General features: G+C 45.9%; 1 protein-coding gene and 1 long non-coding RNA gene across 3 annotated transcripts in view; one reads left to right on the forward strand and one right to left on the reverse strand.

Annotated features, from left to right (window-relative positions):
• Nucleotides 1-27,403, forward strand: part of SLCO3A1 (solute carrier organic anion transporter family member 3A1) — an 856,588-nt gene that overhangs the window by 746,865 nt on the left and 82,320 nt on the right. For both annotated transcript variants that reach the window (XM_085644489.1, XM_085644490.1), the window contains exons 6-7: nt 12,184-12,382; nt 13,109-13,247. In XM_085644489.1, the coding sequence (XP_085500615.1) occupies nt 12,184-12,382; nt 13,109-13,247 (338 nt within the window). The remainder of the gene's footprint in view (nt 1-12,183; nt 12,383-13,108; nt 13,248-27,403) is intronic.
• LOC146860569 (uncharacterized) overlaps nt 1-27,403 on the reverse strand; it is a 103,823-nt gene that overhangs the window by 13,305 nt on the left and 63,115 nt on the right. The gene's annotated exons all lie outside the window — the stretch shown is intronic.

Here is a 27,403-nt window from a genome sequence, read left to right on the forward strand (position 1 = left end):
GTGCAGCCTCCACTGTGGGTACTGGGTCTATGAGATGGGCTCCAAAATGCTCCAGAGAGCTCACCGTGTCTTCCCCCCCAGACCCTTCAGGCCATGTCCGTTTACTGTGGCGTGCTAGTGCTTAAGGTAAGGTTGGCAGTACTCTCAGCGCTCCCCGAGTGTCGCGTGATTTCTAGGAGAGCACAACTGTCCCGTGCCATTCACCACCCCACTCAGCCATCTACGTGTGTATCACCAGTAAGGCATGGGATGAAGACCAGTGTATCTGCGATTAACAATGATTCCTAGACCGTCGCAGGGGCCCGGGCATCATTCTCCGTAGCAATGCGCCTTCTCAACACTCCATGGTCCCGCTTTCAAGGAAGACCCACTCCAGTATACTGGATCAGCTGCGGAAAGGGGGGGCCTCACCCCTGCAGGGTCAGTCGCGGTCTACAATGGCCCAGGGGTCAGCGGACCACACCCACATTATGCTCCGTGTCCATCGGGCCAGCAGCCCCGTCATCCTGGTCTAGGAGGTGCGCAGTTAGGCCAATTGGATCCAAGCAGCCGCAGCGCTGTGGTGCAGTTCGCCCCAATCCCCACTCCAATGCAGAGGTATTGATCAGCGAGATAAACACTATGCCGCTCTCCTCACGCCATGTATTAGTAGTGTGGGAGGGGCCTGATCAGCTTCAGCCACCCCCAGCCACCGGCACGGCCTCCAGCATTCACCGCTTGTACTTCGAGCCGTTCACAGTGGGCCTATCTAGTCACTCGACAAGGCCCCTCACATCAGCTCTCGGCTCAGTATGCTCACCATATTTGTCGCGGGGTAGCCGCCGGGCAGGGTGAATCACGCTACTTGGTGTGTTTTACTGGGTACCAGGCATCGGGCGGGAGGCGGGGGACACCGCGCTCCAGTTCCAGCGTAGCATTGCAGGCAGGCCTCAGTGTCCGCGGACGCGGCTGAGTGCCGATATCTCCGGTGTCGTTGCAGTTCACGGGCCCAGATCAAGATGATCACTGAACCGGACATTAAGCAGCATATTTCTATCGTTCATGCAGCAATCACAGCCCTCAATCTGGTGAGTGCTCAGGATCTTTTCCCCCCAGGTTCCGTAGCCTCACCAAAACACGTCCGCCATCTTAGGCGGTTAGCCACGCCCCCGCTTCCGACATACGCTTTATTGCACGGACACTTCAAGATGTGCACTACAGGTTAAAAATCCCCTTGTGTTTACAGTTTTGCAAAAAACTTGTTTTAAAAGATGAGATATTTTTCCCATGCTGACATGCCTTATATTTCAAGCATTTTCTAAAACCTTCCTCCTGTTGAAACCAAGTGTGTTTTAGTGTACCACCCAAGCAATCTTTTTCTTCTCACTAGATAGTCCCTCAATGACTTGGATTTTCTGTTTGTAATCCGTGGATGTTTCGTTGCCTGCTGTCTATTACCGGATCCTCACTAATAAAGTGCCAGTGCTTTAAAAAAAAAAAGAATTGTCACATTTTCGTATGTACAGTATTATATGTTGATATAAACCAGTGTATGCTGTGTGGCACCCTGTTCTTCTTTCTCATAGCGGTTTTGGATAGTTCAAACAATATATTCTCTCTGTTCATACTTCTTGCTCTTTTAGAAGCTGTCCCCAAAATTGTAGGTGCGTACCCTTTTAGACAAAACAATATTTAATCTCACTCTGTACTTTATCGTAATCTTCTAAACTCTCCAAGAGGGATGCTTCTTATAAGAGGTGTCGGGTATGAGCTACTGGTGTGTAAAATTGTATTTCCCGCAGTTGGTTTTCTGAAAAGAAAAAAAAGAAAAAAATATGTGATCAAGGCTCAAGCGAGCCAAAACGCGTAATGGCGACTCGTGAGGAGCATTAAAATGATCATTTCTGAACCAATTTTGGGTCCATGTCCATCTCTGGAGGGAATCCTGCAACGCACGGAAGAGTGTTCTTGAGATCACACTGGAAGGCGTCACACTTAAATTTAATTTTGAGCATTGCCGCAAATCGGCGCCATCTTGAGGTCATATACATCGTTATTATCATGCCAATTCCTTCTTCTACTGTCTAATTACAGTGCTGTTTTGAAATATCGGCATATATATTATTTCGGAAACATTCTTTCAAAAACATTGATCATTCGCATCAGTTTCCTGTTTCTTTAGCAATAAAACAACAGCATTCTTTCTGTTACTATTGACCCCACAGTATGACATTTCATTCAAAACTTACTGGGTTTGATCCTTCTAGGTGCTAAAAATTAAGCTGAAAATCGGCATCCCGGTTTGATGTGTTCTCAGAGGGCCACCCTTGCTATGAACACAAAGAGCGGACTCACATAATGATTCAGAGAATCAGCGCCATCTTAGAGCAGTACAATTGTACCTGATTCATGTGTCCCTTCAGCATATTCCGAGTCACATGTTAAACCGGTGACTATTATAATTTCTAATATCATGCTTGATATAAACAGTGTCAAACATAACACGCCGTATATCGGCACACATAATTCTAAAACACCCAGGTATCGCCCAGAATAACATCTCGCCGTGGATCGGCTTAGGCCCGTTTATATGTATGCAGATTGTTCAACTGTTAAGACTGAAACATTTTTTTTTTCAAAGTATTTTTATTGAATTTTTCATACAGGTACATTCGCTTTACTGTTACAGGGTATTAGTCATGCTTTGGCTGATGTTGTCACGTTTACAGGTAGGTGATATACATGTTCGACTGTACCCCATTCCAATGTCTTGTTAGAAGATTAAGGACAGCTGAAAGAAAAAGAAAGAATAGAGAAGGGAGAGAGAAGATAGATACAAGAAGACTACTTTCGTAGCAGTCTATTCTGGGCGTGTATCTATTTGTTTTGTGGGCAGTCGTCCCCCCCCCAAGTGATCTCACGGGGGTTCGTAGGGGTCCAGATACTCGTCCAACAGCTTCCACATCCCCCTAGTAACTGGCCTCCAGGGTGAGTTTTGCAGTGCGATGCTGTCAGCGCCCCTGAGGTGTGTCACCCAATTGAACCAGCCCTTGAATGATGTCTTTGCTGTATCCTTCCAGTTGGACAGGACCATTTTCACTGCCGAGGTCAAAAGGAGGTCTTCCAGGTCCCTGTCGTGTTGTGACTCAAGTGCTTTGGTCATGAATGCGGTGGTAAGGGTAGAGAACTCTGGTTTCAGTGTGCACTCCATCGCTTTTTTAATGAAAACGAAGATTTTTTCCCAGAAGATTTTAACTTTGGGGCAGTAGAAGATGAGGTGGGCTAGGTCACCCTTATAGGTCACCCTTATCGCTGTCGCAGTTCCAGCAAATGTTGTTTTCCCTGAGGCCTAGTGCGGCTAGTCGTGCCGGGGTCCAGTATGTCATGAAGTCGCCAAAATTTTGTTTGTGATAGTACTGGGGAGATTTTGTTCCGTGAGGGGGAGGCCCAGAGTTGAGCCAGGTCCTGTTCGCTTAGTGAGGTGTTGTGTTGTTTTGCTCAGTTGTTCGATGGTTTATCATTAATTTTTGTGGTCCTTGGTCGTAGGAGTTAATACAAGTGTGACACCTGATGGCCTATTCTGTTGAGTTTCGTCATATATTGAATAATTGATGGAGTGTGATGTGCTAGTTTGGCTTTTGTGAGCGCTGTTCTGATTTTTAGGAAATTGTAGAACTCGATGTCTGGTAGCCAATGTCTGCGTTTTAGCGTATCAAAAGTGACGGGGTTGCCTTCCTCCTCCAGTTCTGCTGGGTAGGAGATGCCTTTCATTTTCCATGCGTCCATGGATAGGCACTTCCCCCTGTATTTAATCTTGCTGTTGGCCCACAGGGACTCTCATTTCGAGTTCCTTACACTGACCTCCATTTTCTTGTCTATTTTCAGTAGGGCAATTTTTGTGTTTTTGAATATTGGGCTGGAGGCGTGCATGTGTTTATTAGCTGTTAGTACTATCAGTGGGTTTAGGTTTTCTATGATGCCTCGCTCGATTGTTAGCCATACTGGTGTGTACCCTTGGGGGGTGTCAACCAGTAAGCTTCCTGCCTGACTAGGAAAGCGGTTTGAAAGGTTCTGTAGTCTGCTAGGTTTAGTCCTCCCAGATTTTTGTCTAGTGTACGTTCTTTAATACTTATACGCGCTTTTTTCCCTCGCCATAGGAATGTATTAATCTGGTTATCCATTTTGCGGTGAAAGTCGTCAGTGAGTGGAAGTGGTAGCATGCTCAGTAGGTAATTAATCATTGGGGTGATCATCATCTTGATCGTTTCTATTCTGCCCCACCAGCTTATGAACTTGGGGGACCAGGACTCCAAGAGAGTCTTTGTTGTCCCTAACATTAGCTTCTCATTTTTTTCTAGTGTGGACCTAAGGTCCTTTCCAAATTGGATCCTTAGGTATTTGATGAAGCCTGTTTGCCATGTCAGGCCCGAGCTCCCTAGGGTGTCTCTGGTGGTATGGATGTTGAGGGGTTTACATTCTGATTTGTCCATGTTGAGTTTGTATCCTGAATGAGTTGAATATGTGTCTATAGAGTCTATCAGGCCCACAATGGAGGTCCTAGGTTGTTTTGTCACGATGAGGATGCCGTCCGCATAGGCGGCTAGTTGGACTTCCACATAGTTAATTCTGATCCCCTTCACTTCATTGTTAGTGTTGATGTCTCTGATAAGGGGCTCCAAGGCCAGTTGGAATTATGAGGGGGATAAAGGGCAGCCCTGTCTAGTTCCGTGTTGTAATGTGAAGGGGTCGGAAAGTGATCCTTTAACGACAATGCGTGCTCTGGGGTCTCTGTACAGAGCCAGTACCTTCCTTATGTATGCCTCCCCAAAGTTAAATGTATGCTTGCATTGTTCCAGGAAGGCCCATGAGACTCTATCGAATGCCTTCTCTGCATCTAGGGTGATACCCACCGCCGGTTCTGTTAGCTTATTAGTATGTTCCAGTATGTGGCATAGGAGTCTAGTGTTGTCGTTTGACATAAAGATCTTTAGGAAGCCTACCTGTGATTTGCTTTTTAGTTTGGGCAGAATTGCTTATTAGTTTGGGCAGCAGACTGAAACATTTCATACAGGTTTGACTTGTCCACATCAAGTACCCAAATGTAACACTAATTCCTCCCCGCTATTAAGACCTTTAGGACTCTTTGTTTGTAGGTCAATAATATATCGGGATTCCAATCTCCTTAATCTCAATACTCTGTCTCCTCCTCTGCTTTGGATCGGGACATGGTCAATGCTAAAAAACGGTAGTAAATCCCTGTTGCTCTTATGCTTAATAGCAAAATGTCGGGCAACAGGGTAACTTAAATCTTTGTTAGCAATAGCACGCATATGCTCCAATATGCATATCTTTACACTGTGTATGGTGGTGCCTATGTACCTGAGGCCACACAAGCATGTCAGGCAATAGACAGAGTGAGTTGTCTGGCATGTCATAAATTTTGTGATATATATATATATATAAAGGATTACATACATTTAAATATTTTAATAATTACTTACCTACAAAGTAAGCTACTACCAATAAAACTGTAATAAGATTTGCCTGTGATGTAATGACTCCTATCTACGTCTCACAGTTTCTCTCTCTCCATGTTTGTTTGAAAATAATTGTTTTTAGTCTTTTTTGGAAGCAGACTATCACAGACTACCTATTTGTGGGGTTAATTAATTATTATTTTTATTATTATTAGTGCCATTTGTAGAGCGCGCGGCTACCTCCAACGGAGGTGTCCCGGCACTAGCAGCAGGAGCAACGATGTGACCAGGAGACTTTGGGCCTCATGTAGGTAAATAAAATTTACCGGTTCTTAAATACCGAGCCGTACCGAATCGGTAAATTAGAATCGGTAAGTTATATGTAGGTAAAAATTCGGTAACAGTTACCGATTCGGTAAAATTCGGTAATCACGAATCGGAATTCACCGAATCGGTAAATACCGAGGTGGTATTTACCGAATCGGAAAATACCGAGGTGGTATTTACCGAATCGGAAAATACCGAATCGGTATGTACGGATTCGGTAAATAAAATCACATGACTTGACGAAACAGCTAATCCTGTGCAACGACAGCCCACCCAACCAGGAAGTGCCCACACCCAGGCAGGTGTACATAATTAGCCGAAGTGGCCACACCCAGGCAGGTGTACATAATTAGCCAACCCTGGAGAGGCTTGGAGTGCAGAGGAGAGGCAGGGAGCCGTTGCATGTGCGAGCGGGTAAACGAACAGCATGTCCAGCCAGAGAACACAGAAAGACGGAGGGGAAAGGAGGAGGAAGCTGAAATTTAGCCCCAAGGAACTCCAGGTGCTGGTGGAGGAGGTGGTGAAGCAGCACCAGAAGCTGTTTGGAAGGCAATCCCTGCAAGTGCCTGAGGCGGAAAAGCGCAACATATGGCTGGCCATCCAGGCGCAGGTCAATGCTGTGGGAGTGACCCACAGGGACATTGAGGTCCTCAAAAAGCGCTGGTATGACCTGAGGATTGTAACCAAGAGGAAGATGGGCGACATCCAGAAGGAGGCCAGCCAGACCGGAGGTGGAACCAACAGGGCACCTGCCCTCACCGAACTGGAGGAGCTGGTGGCGGCCACAATCCAGCAGGAGAGCGTCGTGGGTCTTGGGGACGCCGACAGCTCTGCCAGAGCCGCAACACACCAAGGTAAGACGAAAGCACAGCAATGTAGCCCCCCCTACCCCTATCCCACATCCCCCATTGTGAAACGAGAATCACACTGCAGTCCACACGTGTCAGTGCAGACAGGCAATGCATTCCGGGAGATGTAGTCAGGGCAACACTAAACATGACGTAAATGTTACAGGGCAACAAGGCATGTCACGCACTCGAGGCACAAGGAGACAGAGGACATATTGGAATGTGAAATGTTTTATTGTGACGCTTGCAATGCAGCCCTTCGGGGACACTGAGCCAATGTTGTATTTCTGTCCACAGATGTGACATCATGCAGGACAGGGCATGCTGCAGGAGAGATGGCACACCGGCCACAAGTATCACCTCTAGCCAGCACAAGTACAGACCAGGGAGCAGGCCCACTGGCAGCCGCACCACCAACACAGCCAGCCTCGCCGCACCCAGAGCCAGCATCACCTCACCGAGAGCCAGCATCACCACAACCAGAGCCAGCATCACCACAACCAGAGCCAGCATCGCCACTCATGTTCGAATCACCGGCCACATCTCCGCTTGCAGGTGTGAGGATGAGGAGGCGTCCAGCAGCCAGGCTACGAGCCTTAGACACCTCGTCAGACGACAGCATGGGCCCAGAAGACCGCACCGGGCCCCAGGAAGGGAGCCATGCCACTGTGCCCCACACCTCACAGGCAGCACAGACGGGAGCAAGAGGGCGCCGCAGGTCGCGTGTCCAGAGTCCACCAGCACCCACTGACGGCCATGGTGTCTTCTTGGGTCTCGAGGGCCAAATGTTGAAGCAACAGCGCCTGCAATCAAAGGCAGTCATGTCAGTCCAGAGGCACATGCGGGTGATGAGGACAACATTAGTCAACATGGACAGTAACATTAGCGGCATGGCTGCGGGCATTCGGGACATGTCCCAGTCAATCCAGCAGTTGTGCAGCAAATTAGATGCTGACATCGAAGCACGGCGCCGGGAACGCCAGAGAAGGGACACTACCAGCAGGGCACTCAACCGTCTGGCAACTGCGACTTCTCTACTGTGCCGGCGCTCTGTGACGATGCAGGAGGGCCTAACACAGTGCTGCAGCGACCTGTCTCGGGGGATGGTGCAGGTGACAAGTGCACTAGGGGTGCTATTGACTAGTCAGGCGTCGACAACTGCTGCAGGGGATGCTGCGGAGAGCATCGACACCAGCAGCAGCATCACACCCCCCGTCCCAGAAGCACGCAGGAGCAGCAGGCGGCTTAGGGTTGGCTCTAGTGAGGATGCACAGGCCGTGCAATCCACCACTGCAGCGCGTATGCGCAAACATTGATGTGGCCCTGCTAAGCCACTTCCCATTGGGTGACGTAACCCTGGACATACTCCTTGTATAGATGGTATATTGCCTGATTGGCCTGTTCATGTGTTCATGGCGTGGTGCCACATTAAAACTACGTCAGTACTTCTCACAACTCGCTGTGTCCCCTCACTTACTCAGAAATAGTTGCATGTGATCTCTGCCCGTCTCTCTCTCCCATCGATTGCAGTTGGCACTCTAGCTGCGTTGCCCTCTGGCTGGCCTGACTCATCCTCGTTGTCCTCAAAATATGTTAGTTCCACATCTGTACCTTTTTTCGTGGCAAGGTTGTGCAGCATTGCACAAGTGGCAATAATCTTGCAGCAGGTGATGGGTTTGTACTGGCGTGCGCCTCCGCTCTTGTGCAGGCAGCGGAACCTGCTCTTCAGTAGTCCAAACGTGCGCTCCACCACATTGCGTGTTGTTTTATGTGCCACGTTGTATCGTCTCTCACTCTGGGTTGCTGGGTGTAGGTAGGGAGTGAGGATGAATGACCGGCATGCATATGCACTGTCGCCTGGATGAGTAAAAGGGAACCATCAGTAACATGCCTCTATACACTATGATTTGCAGGTTTCAAGGGGCGTCACTGTTACTTACCTAGCAGGTATCCCTCTCCGAATTCTCCGGCACTCAGTCGTGTGTAGATCCCACTATTCTGGAAGATGTAAGAGTCGTGGGTGCTCCCAGGAAACTTTGCAACAATATCTGTGATGATGTTCCCTGCATCACAGATCACCTGCACATTGATGGAGTGGGTGGACTTCCTGTTCCTGTAGATGTGCTCTGTATCAGCTGGTGGACAGATTGGGATGTGTGTACCATCAATACAGCCGATGACATGGGGGAACTGTGCCATGTGATAAAAGTCTGTTTTTGTTTTCTGCAGTGCAGCCTGTGTGTTTGGGAAGCTTATGTAGTGGTGCATTCTCTGCATCATGGCATCCAGGAACTTCCTGAAGAAACGTGACAGGCAACTCTGGGATACCCCACCCACCGCAGCTATCACCACCTGATAACTGCCGGATGCCAACAGATGTAGGCTGCAGAGCACCTGCACATGTGGGGGTATGGCGTGCGCCCTTCTTATTGGCTGGTCCAGGAGTGGGTGAAGGTCCCTGATTAAGTCCATGATGGTTTCGGGGTGTAGCCTGTACCTCTCATGTATCTCTGCATCAGTCAGCTGGAATAGTGTGATGCGCTGTCTGTAGATTTGTTCCTCCCGTCGCCACACCCTCAGTCCTGCTGCCTGTAGACGTAGGCGCCTTGCAATGACGTACATGGCGGCCATGTTGTCCACGCTGTTGCATTTTGGGTTTGCCTATATGCATTGTTGATGGTTACCACCTGCTTTCAATCCGTGTTAATTACCGACTCTTATTTACCGATTTTCTTGGATTTCTTAATTACCGAGTGCTCCTACATGTCATTTTCTTTTTTACCACTTCATATTTACCACTTCATATTTACCGATTCGTTAATTATGTATTCGGTAACTCTGATTCGGTATTTTAGAATTCGGTAAATATGAATCGGTATTTACCGCCTCATATTTACCGAAAAGTGGTTTTTGGACTCCTACATCTCACTTGTCTGAATACCGGTCGGTAACGGCATATTTACCGAAAATCGGCCGTTACCGACCGGTATTTGGCTACCTACATGAGGCCCTAAGAGTGCTCAATCAAGTTAAACAACCACGTTTTTAGTGCTTTCCTGAATATGCGTTCCGATTTGGCCTTCCGTAGATGTACCGGCATAGAATTCCATAACAAGGTTGTTCTTACTGAAAAGGCCCGTCCACCAATCCTAGCTTTCCTAAAGTGCGGAGTTACCAATAGCCCCATATGATTTGACCGCAGAGCCCTAGTTTGATGGTATTTCCGGAGTCTTTGCTTGAGATATTGTGGACCAGAGCCTCTAGTTGCTCTGTAGGCAAGGGTCAACTCCTTGAACTCTATACGTCTCTTAACCGGCAACCAGTGTAGGCTCCGGAGGTGGGGGGAGATGTGGTGGCGGTATGGCACGTTCCTAATAAGCCTTGCTGCCGCATTTTGTATAGTCTGCAGTTTCCTGATTAGGTAGTCTGGCATACCGAGATATAGACTGTTTGCATAGTCCAGCTGTGAAATGACTAATGCGTGGACCACTGACTTTGCAGTCCATCGGCAGTAGATTCAAGAATCTTCTCAAGGCTTTCAAATTCCAGAAACATGTGGAAGAAACCTGGCAAATCTGAGATTTGCCTGATAGATTGGAATCAAACTTAAATCCCAGGTTCCTAGCCGACATTGCAGGAAGGGGTGGGGGATTCAGCTCTGAGGGCCACCATAGTTCTGACCTTGGGGGAGAAGATTGATTAAAAAATAGTACCTCCGTTTTTTCTGCGTTTAACTTCATCCAGCTATCAGTCATCCAAGTCGCCACTTTCAGCAGACACCGCCTGAAGTTGGTGAATGCCGCCTCTGAGTAATCCCTGAAAGAGAACACAAGCTGAGTGTCATCAGCGTACGAGATTACCTTTACGCCAAGGTTGTTCAATTATTGGAGCTAAGAGGGCCAGGTAAACATTAAAAAGAGAAGGGCTCAAGGCTGAGCCCTGCGGAAACTCCGCATACTAAGGGGCTGAAAGAGGACACATGCGGACGAAGGAACACTTTTTGAGACCGTCCCTCCAAAAAGAAGCGGAACCAGCTTCAGGTAGTTCCCGTCACTCCCAGAGATGCTAGTCTTTCTAGGAGGATCTGGTGCAACACCGCATCAAATGCTGTGGATAAATCCAGCAGCACTAGCATCGCACATTTACCCCGGTCCACAGTCATCCCCGTATAGTTTCCGCCACTTCCAGCAGAGCCGTCTCGGTGCTATAGCTATAGCTATAGCTATATTAATGATTTGCTTTTCAAAAATATACTTACAATTTGACGGCCACCTAAACCAACACAGCTCACCACCATACTTATTTTGCCTTCAGAGGGGGATGGCAGTATCTTTTGAGGTACGGATATCACTGCTGGGGCAGTGTTGTTCTTTAAATATTGCAGTCTGTCAGGGTGATAAACATAATCTCTACTATCACCCTGATGTGCAAAGCACGCACTACCTAGCCATAAATCAGTCCCTAAATCTTTGTCACATCTGAGTTTGTCTGGGAAAAAGTTCCAGAGTGAGAGGCTACCCCATTGAAGGGCCTTTGTGAGGCTTGGTGGGATTCAAATTTTTTGCGTTCCAGTTGCAGGGATATTTTGCTTCTCGGTGTTCTTTCCCCATCAGCAATGTGGAACTGCGAGCAACAATAGGTTGGTTGACCTGGTTCTAAACAGGCAAGTTTAAATGTAATCCCCGCCTCCACAGTGAGCCATTGGAGGTCTTACACGGTGAGGGTGATGTGATTGAATTTACTGGTGTTTGTTGTTAGCCAATCTGGCAAATCAAGCAAGGCATATAGTGGAACCAGTGCCTTTTTTAGGCTTCCATAAGCAGCACATTACTGGAGTCTGTTTTTCTAGATGACAATAGGTTGTACAAAAGAACTAAAGTCTGTTTTAGTGAACATAGGTCTGAAATGTCTGAGGACGGAAAGGGTAGCTAGACCTGATTTGGTGGTGTGTTTGACATGTGAACTGATAGTTAGGTTTGAATCAGTCCAGAACCCTTGAGATTTGTATTATTGCTTTACATTTTGAGTAAAACCATCATATTTGAGTTGAGTCCATTTGTATTATTTACCCTAGTTGAGTTATGGTGCTCACTCCGTTTTGAACTTGTCTATACACTCCATATTCCCCCAGATTGAAATAATACAGACTTAATTCAAAACAGATTGTAGGCTACTTCAGTTACAAAAATGAATTGCTTAAAGATATGGATAGTAATACTCTCATAATGTGGTTTCAAAAAATGAATACTGCATATTAGGAAGGAGCATACCTTTTTTCATTACAACATGTCAGTCCCTTTATTATCAAAGATTTTGTAAACCTCTTTCATATCCAGAAGCCTTCAGTAAGAACTTTTTTGGAGCAAGTTTGCCCCATTGTGCCTTATGTGTAATTGCTGACTTGCCTTAAGTGTGCAAAAAATAGTGCTATCTACAAAATGCCTGTATTTTGTTTGTGCCTTTATTGTCTAATTTGTTTTCTAAATACACCTAAAGTATATGTAGCAAACATGAGAAATATAGACTCTAACTCATTTATTTTGCTCATTTAGGAATGACAGCTATCCCGTGTGCATGCTTAGGAATCTTCCTGGGTGGCCTCCTCGTAAAGAAGCTTAGCCTCTCTGCCTTGGGTGCCATTCGCATGGCCATGTTGGTGAACCTGGTATCTACTGCTTGCTATGTCTCTTTCCTTTTCTTGGGCTGTGACACTGGACCTGTAGCTGGCGTAACAATTCCCTATGGAAACATGTGAGTATTCACAGCAAATTGCAGAGTGGATCTAAAATGTAAAATTGCCATCTGGAATGTGGAATTTAGTGAGTTTCGTTATTGGCTTCCTGTATGATGCAGGAACTGCCTCATTTAAACGTGATGTATTCTTAAAGATTGCACAAAGACATAAGGCATTTATTATAAGATCATTGTAGACAGAAATGAAAACTTACTTCTGTGATTTACCACTCCACAGTCACATTGTGTGTGACCTTTTCTGAATAGACCACCTCTTGAGCATATTATGGTGGTACAAAATCAACACAGCAAGTTAAGAGAGTGGTTATTATTGAGATACGATCATATAAGCAATCAATTGATATGCCTAGTTGTGAAAAAGGTAACCGTATTACAAAAACAGATATTCACGTAGACAATGATGTGAACAAAATCGTGCTTTAGTCTATTAAAATCAATTTGGTGGAAAATGCTGCTTTAGTTGATGCTGCTTGAGCAATAATGCAGATTTTCAAGAGCTACCTTCCTGCCCCGCTGCGTCTGTATGGTCACCCTGAGATTCTAAATTGTGTTTTAGGAAAGGATAAAGATCAACATTTTCACCTAGGAGTGAAAGATGTGATCAAGATCTATTGAATCCATTAAATTTGTGTTTTCCACAGAATGAAAAAACTGAACAACTGAAGCGTATTTTCTGGCAACATGACCCATGCAATAATGATGTTGTCTCTGTTCTGTTTGCAGTTCTGTTCCCGGCTCTTCCTTGAACCCATACTCCCCTTGCAATATCGAGTGTGAATGCCAGACGGACTCCTTCACTCCGGTTTGTGGAGCAGATGGTATCACATACTTATCCGCTTGCTTTGCTGGCTGCACGAGCACGGTAAAAGGAAACTCTTCATTGCATCCCTTCAGCAACTGTAATCGCAAAACACCACTTTCAAGTTTTAACTCATACAGGTGCTCTAAATGGGAATCCACGCGAAACAGGTTGTATTTAAAAATGTTATAGGAGTGATTTAAAATATATCCAATGTACTTCTGTAAAAAATTGACCTCGAGTTCACACTTAATAACTAATTTCAAAGGTCATAATTCAAAGACAATTCAAAAGGAATCAACAGGTGAAGTACATGAAAAAAGTAGCAAAAATGTAAATGGGAAGTCGTCCGATCACCTCCTGTTTGCCTACAAAATGTTTAACTAAGCATGATGTGTTGTTACTGGGGTAGGGGAGAGGTTGTGGCGCAGCAGCCAGAGCTGCCGACTTTGAAGCTGGGGGTAGGTGTTCGAGGTTCGGCGTCCACTCAGCATTCTGTGATTCTGGGCACATCAATTAATCTCCCCGTTCCCACATAGATAGCACTTGGATAACCTCACGGTTGATATGCAGCACTCTATAAATCTGATAATGACAATTGTTCAAATGGAAGGATTGATTTTCATTTAGTCTAGAAAAGTGTTTCTTTAATTTAACTCAATCTGAGGATGCTGCTGTAGCCCTGTCACTTGTAACTGGTAGTTAAGATCAAGCTGGCTACCTGGCATGCTCTTCATCACAGGTGGAAAACACACAAAAGCTCATTTCAGGTGAGAGAGAAACTCTAAACGAGCCCAGGGAACACATGCAAGAGATTCCCTTGTCATTTTGCAATGGTGATGCCCTGGTAACTCTGCTGGAAGGTTCTTTCTGCCCCCAATGGCTGCGTCACCCAGTGGAGTAACGCTAAACGATGATGCCCCCTGTGGAATTTGTTGAGTGGCCCCTGGGTTTAACACAGCACACATGTATTCATTGGCCTTGGGCTGAATGCGGACTCCCTGAAGTGTTGGAGGGCCCAGTAGGGTCAGTGACACCTGCGCTGCAGGAGCAGCAGGGGTCTGCATTACACCCCTGGTTTCAGCAACCACCCAAAACGTATTCATAGTCCTGCATATCTACCAGACTCATCCACTTTCCTGGAATTCTTGATTGCTCTGTCCTTCTATGTTTTTTGCTTTTCTGTGGCCGTCCCTTTTTATTTAACACTAACAGATCCCCATCCAGCTACTAGTTCATCCTAGAATGTCACTGAATTACAGTCTGCATCTTTATGTAGTCTCATTTATTTACACTTATTGTTCAGTCTCACCCTGTACTTTTTCAACAGATATGTAAATTACATCATAGGACCACCATCCAACAAAAATAGCTTAAAGATTCTGAGTGGTATGCCCATTGTTTGCGCAGGCCTCCTCCTTGCGGCCAGCCACAGTGGAGTCACAAACGAGGCTGAGGAAGTTAGAAAATATGATTCCAAGATTGGTCAACTCCCCCTTCAAATGAGTCAAAGTAAAGAAATAGTTTGTAATACAAGAGGCACTAGATAACAAATCAAATCAAAGGAGTAACAATAACTACATTTAAGAAGGGGTGGCACCACTCTGGACACCCGAGTAAAAAGGCGAGCAGTTGAAGATGTAGGAAAAAGTAGGAAGTAGGGGCCAAATGTAAAATCTCTTTCTGGTTCTTAAGCCAGTGATTAACAAAATTACATGCTTTGCTACTGTAATGTTGTAAAAAGTACCTTTACAGGTCAAAAACATGTTTGTGACTCACAAAGCACCTTTTGTGATTCGCTATCAATTTGCAAAAAGAAAGACTGATAAAGTGGCATCATTCTCATCATTGCTATTCCCTGCAGTTGCAGTCTCAAACCATTAAGCATATACTGATACCAAAAACTTGGTGGTATCTGTTTCATCCACCTGGTGAACGGGGGTTGCTTGCCTTGTTGAGATTAGACAGCGGCCCGGATGACCACAGAATGCGTTGCTACCCTGATCTCCCCAATCTCATTCCCTGCATGCCTTTTATTTTTTAAGTAGCTCCATCAATTAAATGGCTGCTTTTTAAAACAAATGTCAGCATGCAGGGAGTAATAAAATGGCTCCTTCTTCATACATATTATGGAGGAAGGAGTTTTTGCGACTTCTTGTTGATGGAAATCTTTTGTTGGGACTAATTGCTATATCAGTTACATCACACAATGAAGCTCGGCTTGCTAACTATTTCTTGTGCACTACACAATCTGGATTGTGACATGCTCTGTATATAAGGCATTAGGTCCACGTACAAATCTGTAGCAGTGATAAACCCCTCATGACCAACCACAGTTCAAACTTACAAATGGGCCTTGGTGAGATGATAAGTAGTAACATGGGCGGAACACACTCTCAAAGCAGTCGGAAACTCTCAGTCCCTGAATTCTGTAGTCATTTGAGACACTAAATTCTCATAGGCAGCAAGAATACTGTACAGATTGCTTTGGAAGAACTAAACACAACTTGTTATAGCGTGTGCAGATCTTCAGAATGCACTGTTAGCCATTTTATCCATATCTGGAGAACATGGACAAGGTGCTGAGGCTTGCCTAGAAAGGGTACCTCCTAGGTCGGTAGGAAAACCATTCAGTGTTTTCTGTCGCACTGAAACCTGGTTCATCCGACCTCTCTGTAATTTTATCTGGCCTTCCGGAGCCCTGCTTAGCTTCAGCTTCCACCTTTCCCAGCTAGAGGACTTTGACTTCAACAAAGTGACTAAGGTCAAAGGTAACATTTTGGAATTGGGGCAAGGTGGCAAATCTATCCAATCCATGAAGCAACCTCAGCAGCAATGAAACCCAGATTTGCCCTGCCCTGAGCTTTTGGTGCCATACCCAATGGCTTCATCAGGAGCTTGACAATGACATGTCTAACTTCAAGGGTCCCTCATCGACCATAGCCTTGGACTTTACCCTGCTAGATTTTGACTTTGATTTCACAGACTAAGTCAGAAGGTAAAATGTGGTGTATCTGTCCTCCACTCCATAATAGTCCATCAAGATCAACCTGAAATCATGCCTAAGTCCAGTTCAACAGCAAACAATGACTTGCAATTGTGTTTTACTTTTTCCTATTGCTTTTTCCCTTAAATCTTTAACAATTTTTAACATGTTTTCTAAACTTTAAATTTTTTTTTAACTTAAAACGTTGAAAATTATTATCTTGTTTTCTGGCTTTAAAATGGTTGGTACTGCGTGAACCCGTCTTGCATTTTTCTAGAAAATTGGCTGCTGCTTTTGCTACAATTGCCAGGAGTTGAACAGAGATTCTCTAGGGACATTTGTCATCAACTATCCAGGAAGGATTCATTAAGTTGGTAGGAGTAACCCACCACTCGCAAATAAATAACCACGTTTCCTCACAGGAAGTGATACAGTTATGAAATTGTGCTAAAAATACCACAGCTACGGCTCACTAGAAGTAACATGTAGCGTAACATTTGTTATGGGAATTTAGGCGTTTGTGTTATCTGCTTACATGCCCGTTATCAGATGTGATGCTAGACCAGAGAAGACTGGTACCATCTTACTTACATTGCAGGGAGGAAGAGGTGGAAGGTGGTTTGAGACAGCGCCTGCCATTTTAAAATGGTTGATTATCCCTAAATATAGCGTCGGATTAGTGTCTCTTTGTTTAACGTGTCTGTGTGAATCAGTGGTTCATAATTGTTTTAATAGCTACTGTAGTGTTGGGTTATGGACAAATACACGGACACTAGGACCCGGGATGGGGAGTATGAGAAGGCAGGAGCGGAAGTGAGGAGGCGAAAGTGAGGAGTTTTCCGATAGGGTTTGGGGATCGAGGAAAGAAGTCTGGTTAAGAAATAAAGGCACATTCAAATACCATTACGTATCCTTGTCGTTTCTGATCCACATAGGACATGACATCTGGCTACGAGGGTAGACCCCGCCTGCTGCTCGTGGCCCCGGCTTCTAGGCAGAGTGCAGTCGGGTACTCACCAGTATACACAGTACCTGTGCAGCTGCCTTCCTGATTCGGCCTCGGGAGCCTACCCTGGGCACGCCCTCCTGCTGTCCACCCAACGTTGTCTGCATGCTTCTTGACATCTGGAGCCTACCCCGGTCACTCTCTGCGGGCTGTTCTGGTGCGAGTGCTTGCACCATACCGCACTATCAGGAGCTCATCCTGAGAGCGTGTACGTCAGCTCCCTGCACCTGTTTTCCTTGCTCCTTCCCACCGGATTCTTGGATTTGCTGTGCCGCGCTAAGTGCCTACCTTGAGCGCGTGTTTGTCCGTCTGGATGTTCCTGGATCGTGATCCTGCCTGCAGATCCCTGAGATGCCATGACACGCTGTCTGGAGCCCACCCTCAGCGTGTGAGTGAGACTGCCTGCCTACACTCGTCTGCTGTTTCTTACTTGGTGGCTCCCTGTTGTTCTCCTGCTTGCGGGGCTGGGTGTAGCTCTGTCTTACCGGCTGCATGCCCTGGTGTGACCCTGGCCTCCTGTTAGCCTCGCCCAGGAGCCATTTTCAAGTGAGGCAGGCCCAGCCAATCAGCTATCAGATACTCTGAGCGGCCATTTTGGAGTCAGGTAGCTGTATTGTCTGCTTTTCTGAGGCTGTCTGTCTGAACTACGTTCAGGTGAGATCATCGCCACAATGTGCATTGGCATTTTCCTTGCTGCTCTACTGCGCCATTTGCACCCTGCTTCGTTTACACACTGTGAGTTCTGCCACAAACGTTAACGCATTCCCGCTGGATCAGTCTTCTTTGCCCTTCTGAGGACGTCTTCACCTCAAGCTCATTGTTGCCTGGTCAGCTCTAACCTTGTCTCTCTCAGCGACTACCGGCCAACGTTCGGATTCACGGGACAGGGGAGCTACGCTCCAGTCTCCCACTTCTTCATCCCAAGTGGTAGGACCGACCTTTGCTATGGGGGAAGTTTGTTTTCTGCGTCCCCCGGCGCCATTGCCTCTCGTCCCTGGAGGGGGTATGGGTCTTCGCTGGCAGGAGTGGCTGGAAGACTTTGAGGACTTTATGTTGGTCAACAACTCATCCCCTTGCGCATGCTTGTTAGGAAAGAAGTTGGCCAAATAATCAAGGAGTTTCCCGCGGATGTTGCCTCTTCCTACACCAATCTGCATGAAGCGCTTGACATGAAATTTCTTCACAAATGTAACATTGACTATGAACACTACACTTTCAATCTCGCCTCCCAAGAAAAGGATGAAATGATGGCGGAATTCATATCGCGCCTTAAGCGGCTGGCGTGATACTGTGCTTTTGATTCCTTTATGATGGAAGATGCTCTTTGGCTATGCATCATTGAAGGGTGCCAATCCGAATCCTTACGCAGACGTCTCCTAAAGAAGAGTTACTCACTGGATGAAATTGAGGAAATGACGAGAGTCAATGTTCAAGCAGAAGAACATGCCAAACGAATGGAAGCTGGTAAAGGTGACAAACAGGAACAAGCCTTCCGAATACAGTCTCGACACATGCAGCGCCGCTCCTCTGCAGGTCGAAGACCGTCCAAATCCTAAGAATATTCTCAAAGACCAAGTCGTCGTCACAGTCCGGACCGGGCTACCAAGGGTCGGGAGCAACAGCTCAAGTGTTATCGGTGCAGCCAAGATTTTCCTCATACTGAGTCATGTCCTGTACTAGGTCAGAATGTCGGCGATGTGGCAAAGAAAACCACTTCGAAACAGTATGCCAGGCAACTCGTAGTGAGGTTCTGGACTTTTAAGAGTCCAGAGGTGTCAGGGAAACAACACCCAAAGACCCCTGAGTTCCTCCTGTCTCGGTGCACAAATAAACAGAGACACGGGCTTCTCGATGGTGGCGTCAAAGACCAAGGTTTATTTACTGCAGGGACACAGAAGTCATAGGAACCACACAGAGGCAGAATCTACGAGACTGTTCGAATTGTATTAAGTGGGTTATTCTTTAAATACACGAAAAATGTCTTTAGGCAACATTACACGAATATTTCTCATGCCCAACCCGGTATCCCAAACAAACAGTAAATAGACATCAAACAATAATTAGTCGTAGGATTTCGGTATTCGATCAGGTTCCCTTGACAGTTTTCCATTCTTTACCCGATCCTCCCCATCATAAAAATCGTAACCTCCCTATTGTAAAAGCCCAGAAGGAGAGGAGCAGAGCCAGGTGCAAAGGATTGAAAAGTAGGATAAGAGGTGTTTATGGATCATAAACGGGCATGGCTACCGTCTTTGGCCTTTCAGTCAGGACAACGGACACGAGAACCAGTATAGCAGGACTGGCCTCAGGCAGGGGAGGCAGCTTGATTCTGCCTAGTCATGTAGCGTCAGCCTTTCTCGGGGCTTGAGCTTACGTGTCCTTAACAAGGTGACTCTGCCGGGGTCATCGCCCGTTCATTGACTATGTGAGGGCAAGAAACAAAATGGATGCCGTAACTAAAATGGATGCCATGACTTTACAACAGAATGCCCTATTTCTCAGTGAATTCATGCTAGTTGCGTAGCGAAAACACTGTTATGCATGTAATGGATCATTTGCGGTTCATTGGTACCGAAATCGTGTCAGTACTACGATACCGAATTCACGGGTTCGGATCGCTACAGAACCTCAGACCGTCCTTTTGCCCTTACATAGGCAATAACTCACTCTATGTCAGAATTCATTTCTATGTTCATCAGGTCACTGATATGTTGTTGAAGCATTACTCTATCCCGTGGCGTGTCTCTAAAAACAGGTGGTCTTCTTACGCATGTTGAAATGCAAAGGTTACATAAGGCAGGACCACACTGAACAATGAGACAGCACGAAAATAAAAATACCAACGCAACACCAGTGACTATCAGAACCTTCCATCCCCACGCAGACAACAGGCTCCAGAACCATCCCATTAATGACCAGTCACCTTCCTCTACATGAATAGAGTCAGAAATCTTATGTAACTTAGAGATGGCCTTGTACACCGTTGGCGCATTATCTGGGATAAAAACACAGCAACTCGATTGGATCATCTTACACACTCCACCTCGATCTGCAAGTAACACATCAAGAACCATACGGTTCTGTAACGTCATGAGGCGATCCGCTTGAAGCTCAGCTGTCAGGTTACTAAGGGCACCCGCAGTTTCGGTGATAGTGGATTCAACTACCCGTGTTAGTTGACGTAAGTTTCTACTGTTGGCCATAGGCCCCCAGAACGGTAGGAAACCTTTGAAGAAGTCTCCTGCTTCTTGGCCAGCAGTATCTTCTTTACTGAAAACACCTCTCACAACTCTAGTTTTGTGATAGTCCGGTGCAGCAGTGTATGTCGGAGGTAGCAGTTGAGCGATATAACATGAGCCTGAGAAGTCAGCAGGCAGCCATGTGTATGCTCTGTCTTGGCAAACAAAATAGGTACCCTTAGCAGCTAAGAATGCAGGGGAAGACTGTGACGGGAAAACATATGTTTCGATACAGATCGGAGTCGAGCTTTTACGTTTGTTCTCACCCAGTGTAATGCCATATTCTGTAACATTCCAACCCATGTAAACTCGCAATTCATCCTTGGGAATGAACGGAGTGTTATTGACATCTCTAACCATGTCAGTGATTCCTTTTACCAAGGCTCTATTAGCAGAGTTATACCGAGTAGAACGCGGAGGTCGTGGAGGATAGGTCTCTAGGGCATAAGCGAACATGGTCTGAAACGCCCAGAATGATCCATTATAACTAAAGGGCAGGACCAGATAAGGGATGCCCCTGTCCATGGTATGTGGTATCAAGCCACACACCCAGCAGTTTGTTGTGTTAACCACTAGTTGATGTTGGTGCAAGAGCTGAATGAAAGTGTTATTTATAAACTCAGAGCGTCGAGCTTGCTCGTGGGCAGGAAAAGGATGGAAAGAATGGAGAGAAACAACAGTCGGAGAAACAGGAACATGGGGAGATACTGTAGATGTAACAGGTGTAAAGATCAACTGAATACCAAAAATGATTCCGCCTACCAAAGTTATCAAAACAATTAGAAGTGTCAGAGTACATTGCATTAGAAAACATTTGCTATGTAATATGTCACATAGCTTTGTCTTGTGCACATTTATGACATTAACCCGTCTCAGTTCAGGAAGCTCCATCTTCTACAACCGTTCGCAACGGATGGTTTGTACCTGTTAAAAACTTGCCTCTGTTTACCCTGGGAGTTCCCAAGATAGACAGAAGAAACCGACCTTGTGTCTGATTCCCTGCAAATTAAAACAAGATACACGTTACGACCCTACGGTAACCCAGACGGCAAGGTGATAAAAACAAAAAGATACAAAATTTAGAGCAAACTTCCTGACTGAATGGAATGCAGTAAGATCAAAACAGTCATAAAACAGAAAAGGTAAATGTGCAATGTCATTAGTTCATAACATGAGAACGTAGATTATATCTGTACTTTCCGGGTCTTGTCTGATCTTGAAATAGCTGGTCTACAGGTGCGGAAATGTTCGACTCCACAGGTGGCAAATGTTCACCTTGTACAATACTTGGTCCAAGATTCAAAGGAGCGGTTCCTGCTGAGGTGTCAAAGTTCTGTGTTTCAGTTCGTGGGTGGTCCGTTATGTACTCTGCATCACTGAAAGGGATGTGCCTAGGAACAGGTTCTGTCTCGGATACACCAAATCCCTGTCTAACCCAATTGTCATAGGGGAGTGGGAGAGGGACACGCTTCGTATGGCTAGCGTGCACCCAATTTTTCCTTCCAGCTAGGCGTACAGCAGTTCTTGTTGTGAGGAGTACCTGGAACGGACCCACGAATCTTGGCTGGAGGTTCCGAGTTCGTTCGAAATTCCGAACTACAACTTGGTCGCCTGGTTTCAACGTTTGGCCTGGACTCTCTGGCAGTTTAGGCAAGGATTCGAATACCTGTTGATGAATAAGGCTTAATTTAGCAGTCAGATCATAAAGATAATCAATCAACATTGGGTATTCAATCTGTTTGAATTCCTTTGGCCTAGGGACTCCCCAAACATTAGCAGGACGACCGAACACAATCTCATATGGGCTAAGCCCTACTCGAGAGTGTACAGTCGCTCTGGTGGACAGTAGAGCTAAAGGCAGTGCGTCTGGCCAAGAGAGACCAGTGGAAGCTTGAATTTTAGCAAGTTTCAGCTTCAGGGTGCCATTGTACCCTTCAACCAAACCCGCTGACTGTGGGTGATTCGCACTGTGGAATTTCTAGGTAATACCCAGACCCGCACACACACTCTTCATAACTTTCCCTACAAACTCACTTCCATTGTCCGACCAAACAATCCGTGGCATACCATACCTGGGGAAGTACTCTTTGAGGAGGATTTTGGCAGTGGACATAGCAGTGTTATCCTTTAACGGATATGCCTCAATCCATCTTGAAAAGGCACAGACTACCACTAGGACGTATTTAACATTGTTACACCTATCCATGTGGATATAATCCAACTGAATCACTTCAAAGGGACAAGAAGGGGGAGCAAAATGACCAGTTGGGGTTGGGGTTCCCTTGCCAGGATTATGCATCAGGCATATCATGCAGTTTTTCACCACTCTTTCCGCACACTTAGTAATTCCATCGTTCTTCCATACTGGAGCTAACATTTTACAGATCCCTTTCGAACTGATGTGCGCCGCTCCATGCGCCATCGTGACTACCGCAAGTACATACGCATCAGGTAACATCCAACGTTGCTGCTCAGACAAATCAACCCAACATCCACTTGAATCCATTTTACCCGTTTTCTCCTTCCATTCATTCTTCTCATTTTCAGTTGCTTCATTCTGGATTGCCTTCACACTTTCAATCGTATTCTCACACATCCCTGATTCAGCAATCCATCTTGCAGACGTTGCAATATACATTCGGCTCGTCATGTTCTTGGCCGTCTCTTTGGCGACCTCATCAGCAAACGCATTCCCACGGTCAACATCATCTGTAATCTTCCGATGTGCACTGCACTTCACAATCGCAACTTCATTCGGTAGGGTCAGGGATTCCAATAGATCACTGACTAACTGTCCATGTTGGATCTTAGTCCCATGGGACGTGAGAAAACCTCTTTCTCTCCAGAGACGTCCAAAGCTATGTGATACGCCGAAGGCGTATTGGCTGTCAGTAAACACATTCACTCTCTTTCCCTCAGCTAAAACACACGCTCTTGTTAGTGCAATTAATTCTGCAGCTTGGGCAGAATTCTGACTTACTCTTGCGGTCTCAACAATCGTACTCAAAGTCGTAACTGCATACGCGGCCGTCACATCACCATTCTGTAACTTAAAGCACGACCCATCGACATATAAGGTGCCGTCTGGATCTAGTAACGGAGTATCTTTCAAATCAATGCTACCTTTTGTCTCTTCCTCAGTTCTAAAACAACAGTCATGGGGCTCTGAATCACTCGACTCCTGAGTAGTCGGCAACAGCGTTGCTGGATTCAATATGTTGCATCGCTTGATCTGAATGTGACTTGCCAAAAGCGTCAGCTCATAGCCTGATAGTCTAGCACTGGTGAGGTGCTGAGTTTTCGTTCGATTCATGAGTGTATCCACAGCATGTGGAACCATGACTACTAACATGTTGTTCATGACTAGTCCAGCAGACTGTCGAATAGACACTGCAGCTGCTGCTGTAGCTCTCAAACAACTTGGCAATGCTCTGGCTACCGGATCTAATGTGGATGAGAAATATGCGCAAGGTCGCTGTTTGTCACCAAATTGTTGCGTTAAAACACTCAACGCACAACCTTCTCTTTCATGGACATATAAAGTAAACGGCTTACTGTAGTCAGGAGTACCCAACACAGGAGCTGAACACAGCGCATCACGTAAGTCGGAGAAACTCTGTTGACATTCATCAGACCATGGCAAAGGGCTCGGAACACCTTTTCCAGTCAGGGCTACCAATGGTTTTGCCATGAGAGAAAAATTTGGGATCCATTGCCTGCAGTATGACGTAATACCCAAAAACGCACGCACTTCTCTCTGTGTGCTTGGTACAGTCATCTGCGAGATTGCTTTGATTCTCTCTGGGGTCAACCTTCTTCCCTCCTTTGACAAAAGATGACCTAAGTAGGTCACTTCTTGGCAACAATATTGCAGTTTAGAAGGTGACACCTTGTGATGTAAGTCTGACAAATGACGTAATAAAGAAATTGTAGCTATTTTGCAAGTTTCCTTGTCATCAGCAGCTAGTAAAAGATCGTCTACGTATTGGATCAGAGCAACACCAGGAGGAAGTACAAGAGCATCTAATTGACTCTTCAATGCTTGGCTGTAAATTGAAGGGCTCTCACAGTAACCTTGCGGAGCGCGCTTGAATCTGAAACTGCGACCTCCTAAGGAGAAACCAAAAATGTCTCTATTTTCCTCGGCTATCGGAATGCTGAAAAATGCATTTTTCAAGTCGATAACTGTAAACCATGAGGCTGAGGCAGGAATCAACGTCAATAATGCAGTGATATCTGGGACCACAGGAAACTGCGGAATCACGATTTTGTTAACCTCTCTGAGGTCAATCACAAATCTGTAGATTGGAGGCTTGGAAGGGTCAGTACGTTTCAAAATCGGCAGAACAGGACTATTGCAGACATTTCCTCTAGTGTCCTCAATCACATCTTTCTGTATTAAGTCTTTCACAATCAGTAAGAGTGCACGTTCCCCTTCATTCGAAATCCGATACTGTGGGATTCGTGGGAATTTAACATTCGCTTTCAGACTTACCACATAAGGGGGAATTTCTAAGAGGCCTACATCGTTAGGACCAGTTGCCCAAAGAGTATCAGGGAGAGAACGCAGCTCCGGTGGGAGCTTATCCATCGACATATACATTGGAGAGATAACTCTTTTGCCTAATGTGAGCTGTACTCCCGAAGGAGAACAGTACAGTGTCGCATGCAGGCGTTTCAACAGATCTAAACCAAGTAGATTCTCATTACAACCGGTTGTTAGGATAAGGGGTGCTTCTAGTTTGCATGGCCCCACAGATATTGGCAAAGGATTAGAAACAGGATTGTGAACAGGGGCGCCTGAGAAACCTACTGAAGTGTTCGTTAAGCCAGACAAAGGTGCGCCAGGGAGTTTCGCATGCATAATTGAACTTTTTGCCGCACCAGTATCCAACAGAAACGGTTCGACCACGCCTGAGGTAACTACTGCGACATAAGGTCCACTCTGATCAACTGGAACTGATACTACTCCCTCTCTTTGCCTGTGGCTGTCCTAGTACTCGCTTCTCTGAATCTCCTCATTATGATCATGATAATCTTCAACATGATACTGTGAAGATCTACCTGGTTGTGCAGGTTGTACATTTCGCTGATCGAAATAATTCGGTTGGCGATCGGCCTGTGGTGTCATAGTACCACGTCCTCTACCTCTAGGAGCTTGCATAAATCCAACTGTACCTCTCTGAGCTGGGACACCACTAGTCTGTGCGTGCAGTACCGGACACTCATTCTTATAATGACCCTCCTTTTTACAATAGGCACACTGATTCCATGCTAACTGTTGTCGGGAAAAACCATAATTAAATCTTTGGGACGTCCCTTGCTGGAATTGTGGCTGTTGCTGAAACTGTGGTCGCTGCTGTGAATCTGACTGATTCGAACGAGGCGGATACGCCTGTTGCAAAAGAACTTTAGTCTTTAAATCTTTTGTTTTCTTTTCTGACTTTTCCTTCTCTTCTTTCTCTCTATTCTCGTAATACTGAGCAGTTGCAAGTATCTGTGCTGTTGTCGACACTGCCCATGCACTTTCAGAATCCTTTAACTTGTTACTAAGCTCAGGTAATAAATTAAACACAAACTTGTCGACGAACAATCTCTGGCCTCCTTCAGTGCTCATATCTTGCCCACTGTTGTCTACGAAGGTCTCTTCAAATCTAGTGAAAAAGTCAGAAACGCTTTCGTCCTTCTTTTGTTTGCATGCCGATAGTTTATCCCAATTGACTCGTAACGCTGGCATCAGCGTTTTCATCAGATTAATTATTCTGCCAGGCAAGGCAGCAATCAGAGGTTCAGGTTTAGCACCGCCAACTTGTTGCGCATCTGCTGCTACAATAGCTGGCCAATCACCTCCTAAGGCGACTGGGTGGTTCTCTTGTCGAATCTTGGCCCATATAGGCTGTGGCACTACATTACCAAATAACATTTCAATGTCTGCCAAATTCATGATGCACGCTTGAACTGTCTGCGTTAACTCATTGTAATAACCAGCAGGATTTTTAGGTGGGTCTGGTAACGCTTGTTTTACTGCTAATACTTCGGCCCGCTTCCAAGGGATGTGTATCCACACTCTCTGGAAATGTGCCGGGGCAGCTACAATATTATTAGCCCCATCAGCTTGAACTGCATCACGCCATATCGGCGGAACTTCCCTCATCGGATATTGACCTCGTTTTTTCCTAGTAGTAATTGGTGAACCATCAGGGTCTCTTGTCGCTCGAAGAGGGGAATCATCCCTATGGGCTAAAATCAGTTCTATCGCTCCTCTTACTTCTGAACCTATCACCATTCCTGCGGCGAACTTCTGTTGAATATTTATCAGATCAGAGGGGACGGAATCTAAGTCATCATCTTCCCATTCTTCACGCACAAGAGAACACATCACGTCAAAAACATAACGTTGAGTTGGTTCATTCCATTGCATAAAAGTATCTAACACTCTTTGTGCATCATACTTCACAGCTTTCGACATCCACCTAAGAGCTGTCGAATCTAACACGTCTCGTTCCTGAGGACCAGGAAGCTGGCTACGTCTCTGTATAGAGTCAGAAACGGGGGTCCCAATTAAAGACCTGTAGAGAGGAGTTAAGATATTAGTTACAGAGTCGGTTATTTTCCGACGAACGGAAAGCGGAGTCAGAATGTTCACAGGGTTCGGGGACAGGGCAGCTGGAGCGGATGAAATAGTAAGGGTGGGAGTAGTAGGTAAAGCAGTTTGCGTAACGACAGGCAAAGGTGGAGCAGGCGACCCAGGAAGAGGGGGTGCCGAAGGAACATTAACCACGGGAAGGACAGGAGCTGGAATCAAAGGAAGTGGAGCAACTATTCCAGGCTGACCAGCAGCTGGCTGTACAACAGGTAGTAACTGTGGTACTGTAATACCTTGTGCATACGGTGGAGGTGAATTCAACAGGTAAGACAACAGAGGATCCTTCTCATGATCCTCCATCGGCTTAGTAGAACAAGATGGCAATACAGGGTAACATTTATC

The sequence above is a fragment of the Triturus cristatus genome, chromosome 3_1 (assembly GCF_964204655.1).
Source record: "Triturus cristatus chromosome 3_1, aTriCri1.1, whole genome shotgun sequence".
Classification (NCBI taxonomy): Eukaryota; Metazoa; Chordata; class Amphibia; order Caudata; family Salamandridae; genus Triturus; species Triturus cristatus.